Raw genomic sequence first — 11,624 nt, 5'->3', positions numbered from 1 at the left:
ATAAAATTTTGCTACCATGAATTTTTCTAATTGTGGTTAATTTGTAAATTTTGGGATTTAGGACTAAATCACATAAGGGTTAAAATGTCAGGGGTAATTTTGTAATTTCATAATTGATATGGGTTATAGGGTTGAATTAATTATTCTAAGTTATTTGAATGGTTTAAACTGAAAGAAAATTTTTATCTAAATCAAGAAATGAATCAAACGTATCTAAACCAAGGAAAAGCTAAAATATCGGATTAGCAATCGGTTTTATTTTTTTACAACTATTTTTTTCGAGGTAAGTTTGTATTATTATTATTCCTATGTCCCAAACATGGGACCTCTCATCTCGGTGCTAACGCCATGTCCCAAACATGGTCTTACATGGGATCTCATTCCATTAATGTCACGACATTTGTATCTGATACATTCCTAATGTTTCAACGGGACTTTTTAACACTGATTCTCTATCATCTCATACTGGAGTCAACATTAAATAATTTCATGAAATAAGTACATAATTGCTGGAAAATAACAACATTAATAATTATTATTAAAATATTAAATTTATTTACCGAAAACTTACCTCAGTACAAAATACGATCAAATCTAGCAACTTAGTCCTCAACCTTTTTCTTTCCCCACTCCAACTTTGGATTTCGTTCTTCTTGATCTATAATAGCAAATTTAGCTTATTTAATACTCACATTCATCAAAACAGTCCTTGACTCAAACTTTGGAAAAATTATGATTTTGCCCCTAAACTTTTGCGTATTTACACTTTTTCCCCAAAGCTCGGAAATTAAACTTCATCCCTTATTCCTATGTTTTATGACATGTTGAACATCTTTCCCTTCTATGACAACGTCAAATCCCCACTCTAACATTTACTTATGAACATTAGGTATTTTTACCGATTATGTCATTTTACTCGTTTTCACTTAAAATCGCCTAGCAAAAGTTGTTTAACATAATTTCAAGCTTCATATTCTACCATAAAACATCAAAATAAACACATTTCACCTACGGGTATTTTTCCAAATATGAACCCTAACATGAATTAATGGTAGAATAAGCTAAATCGAGCCACGATGACTCCAAAAAAGTTAAAAAAAAACATTAAAAACGGGGCTTGGATGCACTTACTATGAGCTTGAGAAAGTGGAGAAACCCTAGCTATGGTGTCCCTTGAAGTTTCAACCGTATGGAAGAAGATGAGCACATTTTGCCATCTTTTTCCCTTTTAATTTTTTATTACCAAATGACTAAAATGCCCTTAATTAAAACTTTAGTTATTTTTATCTATGCATGCCCATTCTTGTCCATGAAAATCTAATGGTCTAATTCCATTTAAGGACCTCTACTTCAATTATGGACTTTCAATTAAATCCTTTATCATCTAAAGCTCATATTTACCCACTTTTGCAATTAAACCCTAATATGCAATTCAGACATGCAATCGGTGAAATTTCTTATCGGTATTCTAACATATTCATCCAATCAATCTGTAAATCATAAAAATTAATCACAATAAACTTTTCTATCTCGGATTCGTGGTTTTGCAACCACTGTTCCATTTAGGCGCAATTTCGGGATGTTACAGTAAGCCCATCACATCTATTGGCCTAAATTGGGCGTTAAGACCTGCATAAATATGGTTCAAGTATTGGTTCAATCGATTTTTTAGTTCGATTCAACCGATCCATATCGATTTTTGGGTCAATCAATTTTTTGCCTTTCTTGGGATCGGTTCCCCATCCAACTGGTTAGACCAGTTGGTTTGGTTTAAACAATATTGATAAAAAGGTAGTCTAAAATAAAAATAAATATGCTAATATGCTAAAAAAGCCCTTAAACTATTATAAATTGTTTAAGCAAGTCCTTATGCTATTTTTGTAGTTAAATAACCTCATAACCTATAATATTTGACTATGAAAGCTCTTGATTTTAATATTAAAGTACAAATATTTTGAATCTTTAAACTATTTTACATTTTATGGTGATCTGAATTTGATTAGAAGAGTTTATTAAATAAAAATAATAATTTTTAAAGGGAAACAAAATATTTTAAAATATCTTGAAAGTGTTTATATACATAACACGTTGAATTATTTTTTTGAAAAATTTTATTAATGTTTTAAATTTCATGTTGATGTGAAAAGTATATAGAATTTCTATTGCATCAACAAGAAATTAAGAAAAGAGCCTAAAATTTAAAATATTTTACTTTAATATTAAAATCAAGGGCTTTTATGTGTAAAAATAATAATATAGAGATTTATTTAACTACAAAAATTTTTGGTTAAATTTTGCAATTAGTCCATATAATTTGCGAAAGTTGTGGAATTAGTCATTGTACTTTTATTTGATCAATTTTAGTTCTTATACTTTCTGAATTGGTTAGTTTTAGTCTCTATACTTTTTGAATTTAAAAATCTTAGTCCTGACCTAAATAGTAACAATTAAATCTGTTAGTTTAAATTTAGAAACTAGTTTTGTATTATGCATACAATTGTATATTTATCCATATTTTCTAATTAAATCATTCAAAGACCCTATACTTTTCGAATATTAAAATTTTAATCTTGACACAAATGACAACCGCTAATCCATTAACATAATTCTTAGTAAGTAATATGTGGAAATAACAAACTCACACAACAATAAACATATGATAATATGTTTGTAGCATCAAATTTCTGAAATAACAAAACCTAACTTAATAAGTTTAATAATTATCGATAACTGAAATTTTAAAATTTAAAAAATGCAGAGACTAAAATTGATTAAATAAAAATATAGAAACTATCTATAAGTTTCACAAACTACCATGCCTAATAGCAGAATTTAACCAAAATAGTTTATAGGCCTGTTTAAATAAAAGCGGAGTAGATTATGGGGCTTTTTAGTAGTATATTACGTAATAAGAAATCAAAGCGAAGGGGTAGGGTACACATGGCGTAGGAAAACAGGCATCGTTTTCACTTTCAGTGCAAAGTGTCGGTGGTGTAAGGGCCCGCAAAACGATACTACTACTGCACCTATTATCATTACTTCATTTCATTTTCTCTCGTTGATCTAAACTCGCTGTTTAATCTTCTTGTTAATCATACCTCTTCTTTAGGTTTAAACTTATTCTTGGACGACCCTGGTTTTTCTTTTTTGAGTTTTGAATTTCCCTTTTTGGGGGGGGGCTTCGCTTTTATTACAGAATTTTGAAAGAGAAAAGAAGAAATGGGGATTGATTTGAGGCAAGTAGTGGCCGGTATTCTCACTCTCACCATGTTTGTGATGCTTGGTCAAATGATCAAAAGAGACCATTTTGATTCTCTTCAAGTAATTCCCCCTTCCTTTTCTTTCTTCTTTGATCTAACTCTCAAGTTTTTCATAGGATTTTTATACTAAATCCAGTCCCCAATTTCACTTCACTTTTCTTACCTTTGTGTTTTATTTGGTGAATCTCTGATTATGTGATACTAAATCTCGAGCAAGTTGCTTCACTTTCCACATTATCTGTAATAATCACATCTTAGTTCGTTAAGAGTCACTTGACATCATATCTGCTGCATCTTCAAGAAAATAACAATATACTCTGACCATGATCTTCGAAAATGGTGTAGTTGTTTGGTTCTTTGTGTATAAGATTATTTGAGAGCCTTTTTTTTTTCTCAAAACTAATTGTTAATTCATGAAGTAGAAGAAGAAGAAGAAGAAGAAGAAGAAAATATGGGCTAACTTGAAACTTCCTTTTAGTTTTTAAACAATTAAAGCTATTTTATTTTCCAGGGGAAGTATCTGGAAAACTAGACTGAACAAGGTATAGAAAACAACCCATTTAAAGTTAAATTTGGTTTAGAAGAGTTATTTCAGGATTCAAGCATAGATGAGTGAAGGATTCTGCTTCTTTCAGATTTATAATTTCAGTCCTAGGCCTTATTTCAACGTCTCAAGCCTTTATGACCAACTAGAAGAAATTGTAGGTGTTTTATTTTTGTTATTGTAAATTCTATTGATGCCAGTCTTATTTACTTATAGTGATTAAATAAATGTTCGCAAGTTTTTGCTTGATTTCTTTTCAATTCCGTGTAAAGCTTTGGTGTATTTACTCTAAATTTGATTATTTTCTCTCCTTGTTACGTAGGATAAACTTCCTGGAGAAGCTCAGGATGTTCAAGTTGGTAATGCCAATGTTATTGAGAAGGATGGCCTTGTAAAGCTTTCGAAGGGGAGCAAAGGGCCTTGGATGAAGGACAGTCAAGAGCTAAAACCATGTTGGAGCAGGACCACTTTTGGTTTGTTAACTTCACTTAACTCCCTGAAAAATGATCATTTGGTTTAGAAATTTGCCTATACATGTATCATTATCCTGATGTATACATTCATCACTGTGTATTGACGGTAAAAAATGTAATTAAATGTTTCTCTTTAATTGATGGAGCTTTTACTTGGCTTACAGATGGGATAGAGCAGTCAAGAGGGTATGTTACTTTCTCATTGACTAATGGTCCAGAATACCATGTCTCTCAGGTATACATGGTATCTGTTTTAGTTATAAAGTTATCAAAATAAGATAGCTTTGCTGTTGCCTTTTCTTTATCTTTGTTCTCTCACAAAGAAGGAAGAACCTAAGTTTAATGTGTTTGAAAGTCCCTAATCCATTTCATTGTCTGAAATTTCACCTTTTACTATTTACCTGAAAATAATGGATAGATCAAACTGTTGTCTTGGTAAACTTAATACTTTTAAATGGAGTAAATGAATGTTATTATTGGTACTATTTCCAATTTCCCATTACTTCTTGAGATGTTCTCTATGATAAACGAGCTTGTTATCTACTGTGTGTAAGAAAGAACTTTAGCCAAGTTGTCTTCCCAATATGAAATCAGGAATTTAGGAAGCTAGAGGATAGCGCCTCAAGGAGGTGTTTTTTGAATCTTCATTTTTCTTGAATTACCCATGTCCGACACATTTTCGGACACAGATATAGGCATATATATGATCCTTCAAAGATCCTCTAAATGCATGCAAAATACTTAGAAAAAATTGAACACACATTTCGGGCACATGTATGCTAGATTCACGCGTAAGTCCAAGTAGCATAATTTGTATTGATATATGCTCTGCTTATTTTTCTGAAAATTCTTGTTTTGCTCTGTACCTTGATTAGATATGGAATCTTGAATATTAGGTAGATTTTTCTACAAAGAATTTAATGGCACAATGTGCTAGCAGTTTATGAACGGTAATCTATTGAAAACCTTTGCTTGTTTTCCATCTAATCTATTATTCATTCCATGGTGATTGGTGAGTGCCTCTTCAGATGGCTGATGCCGTAATAGTAGCAAGGTACCTAGCGGCAGCACTTGTACTTCCGGATATTAGAGGAAGCAGACCTGGTGACGAAAGGTTAGTGCTCTATTAATTTTGAAGATACTGTATTCTCTCCTCTCCTTCCCCATAGTAAATCTTTTATCTTGTTATTTCAATGAAGAATATTGAGTAGTCCAAGTTTGAGTTAATCTAAGCACAAAATCTTAAATGGTTCTATGATGATTGAAAATCTTCAGAAACTTTAAAGATATTTATGATGTTGAGAAGTTCATGAAAAGCCTCGATGGGGTTGTCAAAGTAGTGAAGCAACTACCCAATGAAATATCAATTCGGGATCTTGCTGCTGTGAAGGTTCCCAATAGGGTCACCGAAGATCACATTGTGGAAAATGTACAACCAATTTTTAAATCAAAGGGAAACATAAGGCTTGCTACCTACTTCCCTACTGTAAATATGAGAAAAACTACACAAAAGAGTAGTGTTGATTCAGTCTCATGTTTGGGAATGTTTGGAACTTTAGAGTTGCAACCAGAGGTCAGTGAAGTTGTTGATTCAATGATTGAACAGCTTAGAACTTTGAGTCGCAAATCAGATGGCCTGTTTATAGCAGTGGACTTGAGGGTTGATGTATTGGAGAATAAGAATTGTCATGGTAGTGGTACTAATGTAGCAAAAAGTTGTTATAATGCACAGGAGATTGCTTTGTTTTTGAGGAAGGTCGGATTTGATACCGATACCACTATATACCTGACTCAATCAAAGTGGGATAACAGCCTTAGTGTCCTCAAGGATATCTTTCCTAAAACATACACAAAGGTGAGTAAATTCTTCTTTCCTAATAATGATTTTCTGGATTTAAATTTTTGTGTTTCTTGAACCATTATGTGCAATGCTTGATTTTGACAATCAACCGGCACGGGGTTATTCAGTGGTTGACTATGGACCAAGACATAGATCTGTCTTAGGTGCAATATCCCCGAAAAGCAGTTATAAACTCAAGTAATACTGGTGGCAGGTCTTGCTTGAAAGGGATTCCCTGTCACCTAAAATTTGACCATCCAACTTGAACTCCAAAGTTTATGCATGATAAATTAGTCTGCAAATTTGGTACAAATTTTAATGCTTGCTAATAACCAACGCTTACTAGCTGCTCAGTGTTGAAACTTGCTATGCCTATAAATCTGAACTTGTGCTCGGAACTATTGTAGGAAAACATTATGCCAGAGGAGAAGAAGGGGAAGTTTCTTGAATTTGAAGGTTCAGAACTGGAGAAGGTTATAGATTTCTACATATGTTCCAAGAGTGATGTTTTTGTCCCAGCCTTATCTGGTCTGTTTTATGCCAATGTAGCTGGCAAAAGAATAGCTTTAGGGAAGCCTCAAATCCTCGTTCCAGCCGATATACCGGGTACATCTGCAACAGTCACGAACTACCTCTCTCCTTATGTTGCCAAGAAGAACCATTTGGCTTATTCATGCTTTTGCTAACCTTCTTTCAAGGAAATCCTTCATAAATGGTTATGGGGCCTTCCCATTTACCTCAGTCATTGAGTCCTTTTGGGTGACTGGATGGACTGCTCAACTTTGGGGTTTATACTTCATCTGGGTGTGAAAGTTCTCTAGTAAAAATTATCTGTTTAAGATGATTTTTTTTTCTTTAATATGTTCAGTAGAGCAGATATGTTACGGGGTTCAAGTCGTCATGTGATGCAGAACTTCATTTCTATCATTTCTTCATTGTTTTATGGATGCACATTGATTCTATAAATTTTGCAATTGTTAATTATAAAAAAATAACAGAGTTAATTTAAAACTTGTGTAATTATTTTTTAAAAATAAAAATTACTCTTAATTTAATTTCGTATTGTATCATTTCAAGTTGATCATCTGGAGTTCTGATTAATTTGGGTTTGGTTGGGTCGGTTTTGGTTAAATCAAGCGTGGGTTGATCAGATTTCTCCAATTCGAATCAAAATTAATAAATCATCAATAACTTTATTGTTTTTAAATTTAATAAAAGTGATACAAAGCTTGTGTGAGGTGTTAACTCTTTAAGGAGTCTAATTTTGTATTTTTTATTGAAACTTAAATGCATTTTGCTTAAAAGAATTACTAGCTGCGTTAAATTTTGATGCCGGGGTTGGCCATAGCGCGGTCTTGCTATGCTTTTGAATTCAATTGATAATGCTACTGTGGTTGGTTATTCTAATAACCACATTGATATGTCTAATGAGGGTGCAAATGGTTCTAAATGGAGGTTAATTGGGGTGCATGGCTATCCTAAGTCTAGGGGATTTTTGGGGTCTCTTTCAACTATACATTATTTGTCGTGGGTGAGTATAGGTGACTTGAAACCAACATTTTGTTAATAATAAATGGGGAGGAGTTATTTATCCTTCTTCATGGTTGGAAGGATTTCGTCAATGCATTGATGACTATAATCTATTAGAAATGCCTCTTTTGGGCCACTACTACACATGGGCAATGGGTAGAGGTTCAGAGTTTGTCGTCACATGGGAAGTGGGTAAAGGTTTCGAGTTTATCATCATGTACAGGCTTGATAGAGCATTCATTAATAAGAAGTTCTCTCTACTCTTTCCTTATCATAATTGTATAATTTGGTGGGTGCTAGATGATATGAGTCAAAACTAAAATATGGAAACATAAAGGAATGGAAGAAATGGTGCATTTTTTAGTCCAGATTAACGAAACGGTGCACAACTTTTAATGAAAACAAGGTGTTTTGGTTCAACGTCCGTACCGTTAGGTTTAACTAACTTTTAATGAAAACAAGGCATTTTTACTTTTATTTTTCTGATATATTGAGTTGTATCTTGGCTAGGAGGTTATGCAATCAGTTATCACAATTTCTATCAAGTCTTTTTCTCTCTTCTCTTCCTCGATTTTCTCGCTTCTTCTTCTGTTCTCTCCTTTCTAGTTTCGCTCTTAACAAAGGTATTGGAGCTTCAACATTTCTCCATGGCTGAGGATGGGGTCACTACGCGTTTGCAGATGGAAATGGGTGTGTTGCAACAAGAGATGGTGAAGATCCAAGGGGAGTTGTCTTAAATCGATGCCAAGTTAGAGGCCTGGTTATAAAGGTTCAAGGAAGACTTTAAGGGTGGGATTTGATTGGAACTTCATAGTCTATTTGAGCAATATTTTGGTCATCCTACCTCTTCCAATAATATGGTTGCAACTCAAGACAAGGGCAAAGGGATATTCGGAGGATCACCTCCTAGATTTCCTACTAAGGGCCTTTTGGAAGGAGCTCCACCCTCTTTGGCCACTAGAATGACTAACCTGCCTCGATGCCATTTTGGAACGCTGCTAGAATGCTCCTATCATCTAAACTGCCTACACTTTGATGACTCTAACTTCAGGGGTTGGTGGTCAAAACCCGAGCAGTATTTTGCAACTAAATGGTTGCTTAATAGTGACAAGGCTCGTACTGTGATGTTGCATTTAGAGGGAAGGGCATTGGACTAGCATCATTTTAATGCCCAAAATTGGATTGGCACACTTCCTTAGATAAGTGAGGATCTAAATTCAGTTCCTTAATTGCCCAATAAGCTTTTTTTTCGCTAATTTGATTGGCAAATGATAATTTTTTCCATAAACTAATTTGTACAGAGACATACCCAACGAAGTTTTGTAAGCTATTCGATATGTCCATAATGCATCATCCAATCGTGTACTCTAATCCTTTCGACTTGGGTTCACTATCTTCTCCAATATCTATTTGACTTCCCGATTCGATACTTTTTCTTGCCCATTAGCTTGAGGGTGGTATGTTGTGGTGATTCGATGTTTGACACTGTATTTTGCCAAAGCTACCTCTAATTGCTTGCTACAAAAGTGTGATCCTTCATCACTAGCAAGTGCTCTGAGAGTCCCAAATCGAGAAAAAATATTATTGCGTAATAATCAAACTACAGCCTTAGTGTCGTTGACCAATAACACTACTACTTCTACCAATTTAGATACATAGTCAACTGTTAAGAGAATGTACTGATTGCCAAAAGAATTGAGAAATGGTCCTATAAAACCAATGCCCCACACATCAAAGACTTCTACCTCCAAAATTCCAGTTTGGGGCATTTCATCCCTTTTTGATATGTTTCATTGTCGCTGACATCTTTCATATCGTTGAGAAAATTCATAGGCATCTTTGATCATTGTGGGCCAATAAAATCCCTATTAAAGTATTTTCTATGTTATTCTCCTTCCTCCAAAATGCCCCCCACATGGTGATGTATGACATCTAAGCAAGATGTCTTCCATTTCCTCTTCTGCTACGCATCGTCTGATCAGTTGGTCTGTGCATTATTGAAATACATAAGGTTCTTCCCATATATACTTACGGGCATCATACATTATTTTTTTCTTCTTCTGTCATCGTGCATTTGCAGGGAACACTCCTTTAGCTAGATAATTAACAATGTTTGCGTACCAAGGTGTTTTGTGGGTTAGCTGCATTACTTCATGGTGGATGGCTTGAAATAACTGTTCATCAATAAATCTTTCATTAATTTATTGCCTCAATCTCTAATCGTGAGAGATGATCTGCCACTTGATTCTCAATGCATTTCCTATCAAGGATCCAAATATCAAATTCTTGAACTAGTAGCACCCATTGCATTAGTCTGGCTTTGGTCTCTTTTTTCTTCATAACATAATTCAGAGTGGAATGATTAGTGTAAACATACACTCGATTTGCCATTAAATACGGAAGAAATTTTTCACAGGCAAACACCACAGCCAAGATTTCCTTTTCTATAGTTGTGTAATTACACTAAATAGGATTCAAAGTTTTATTAGCCTAATAATCACATAAATTTTTGTTTTCTTTATTTTGTCCAGGACTACTCCCACAGCGTAATTGCTTGCGTCACACATGATAATAAACAATTCTGAACAATCTAGACTAACTATAACCAAAGCCAAAACTAGCCTCTATTTAATTAACTCAAAAGCTTGGGCACATTCTTCTTTGAACACAAATGGTGTGTCTTTTGCAACAATTGACTCAACATTTTTGATATCTAAGCAAAATCCTTGATGAATCTATCTAAACAATTGACTCAAGTAATCCTAATCTAACAAGTAAGTAATAAATTAAACCTAATTAATAGAATAAATAAAGGAAAATTCGGCCAAGCATATATATGGGTTGTTTTTGGGCCGAATTTTACATGTATGTTCCTAAAGCTTAAAAAATTAAATTAAACAATTAAAATGTTTATAAATTGGGCCCTTTGACATTTTGGCCTGATTTTCAACTAAGTATGAAGGAATTTCTTGATTGTGCTGGAATTTGGTTATTGGGCCTCGCCTTCAAGAATTTGGGCTCGTGATCCATCTCCTACCGAAATTGGGTCGTTGATGCTCGTAACGGAGATCCAATGCGCTTTGGCTGCAAGATTCGATTTCTTGGACCAAGATTTCCAAGATTTGAAATCTTGATTTTCTTGATTCTTGAAATCGCTCCAAACAGTAAAATTGGGCCAAGATTCGGTTTCTTGACTTTCTTGAAAACAAGAAAGTGAATCTTGATTTTCTTGATTTGAGCCCATCACCTTCTTGAGCTTGGGTTGGGCCTTTGTGACTCGTATCATTCCCCCCTTCCTAAAAAAGATTCGTCCTCGAATCTGAAAAATCAAATGAACTCGATTTTCCTCTATCGAACGGGACTAATGGCAATTGAGTCCTCTGAAAAGAATAGCCATGAGATAGTAAATAGCAACGGAAACAAGCTTGTAGTCCAATCATAAGCATAACAAAACAGGTATAACGCATGTGAATGGACAGATTCAGTTTACCATGCAAACAATCTAATTTACTCGCCACTGCCTCGTCAAATATTCAAAACAAAGATGGACATGTTTTAAGGCATTCAGTCGTCTCAAATTGTTCCCACAAACCATGAATAAATTGCGAGTAATAAATCAAATGGTAAACATAATCGTCACAAGTAGGTATTTGAAAAGATTCACATGGTTCACAGAGTTGCATAATCATACCATGCATTAATCGACGGTCTATAGATTCACTCACACATGCATTATCAAAAACAAGAATCTTTGTATGAACCATCAAAACAGATAGATCATTAATAAATAAAATAGGACAGTCAAACACGTTTCGATCTAAGTGTTCATCAACACAATCTTTATCACTATCCGAGGAGTACAAAAGTATTTCAAAGGTTTCAAGCATCTTACCTTGATAAGCAGAAGAATAAGGGTCAATTTTACCTTTTTCATTTAAAACAAACCTTCGCTCATCGGGGGCATAGTGTATTCGAAG

General features: G+C 34.1%; 1 protein-coding gene across 3 annotated transcripts; it reads left to right on the top strand.

Annotated features, from left to right (window-relative positions):
- Nucleotides 1–2,895: 2,895 nt before the first annotated feature.
- LOC107901986 (protein MANNAN SYNTHESIS-RELATED 2) lies at nucleotides 2,896–7,128 on the top strand. Of its 3 annotated transcripts, XM_041095818.1 has the most exons (7): nucleotides 3,527–3,802; nucleotides 3,896–3,961; nucleotides 4,127–4,277; nucleotides 4,442–4,512; nucleotides 5,306–5,391; nucleotides 5,553–6,132; nucleotides 6,525–7,128. In XM_041095818.1, exons 3-7 carry the CDS (start codon nucleotides 4,229–4,231, stop codon nucleotides 6,801–6,803), a joined length of 1,065 nt encoding a protein of 354 aa, XP_040951752.1. In that variant the 5' UTR covers nucleotides 3,527–3,802; nucleotides 3,896–3,961; nucleotides 4,127–4,228; the 3' UTR covers nucleotides 6,804–7,128. The 3 variants fall into 3 exon arrangements, with proteins under 3 accessions (XP_016683672.1, XP_016683673.1, XP_040951752.1); XM_016828183.2 differs by lacking the exons at nucleotides 3,527–3,802; nucleotides 3,896–3,961 and adding an exon at nucleotides 2,896–3,321; XM_016828184.2 differs by having other exon boundaries at nucleotides 3,418–3,961.
- The last annotated feature ends 4,496 nt before the right edge of the window (nucleotides 7,129–11,624 follow it).

Source organism: Gossypium hirsutum, chromosome D06 (genome assembly GCF_007990345.1).
Source record: "Gossypium hirsutum isolate 1008001.06 chromosome D06, Gossypium_hirsutum_v2.1, whole genome shotgun sequence".
Taxonomy (NCBI): domain Eukaryota; kingdom Viridiplantae; phylum Streptophyta; class Magnoliopsida; order Malvales; family Malvaceae; genus Gossypium; species Gossypium hirsutum.
This window is presented reverse-complemented; position numbering and strand designations above follow the sequence as displayed.

Bases quoted from the DNA above. Each gene is read 5' to 3' on its own strand.
- LOC107901986 (XM_016828183.2), top strand. From the start codon at position 3,220: ATGGGGATTGATTTGAGGCAAGTAGTGGCCGGTATTCTCACTCTCACC. The intron at 3,322-4,126 runs GTAATTCCCCCT...CTTGTTACGTAG, and splicing joins ACCATTTTGATTCTCTTCAA to GATAAACTTCCTGGAGAAGC. The intron at 5,392-5,552 runs GTTAGTGCTCTA...GAAAATCTTCAG, and splicing joins AGCAGACCTGGTGACGAAAG to AAACTTTAAAGATATTTATG.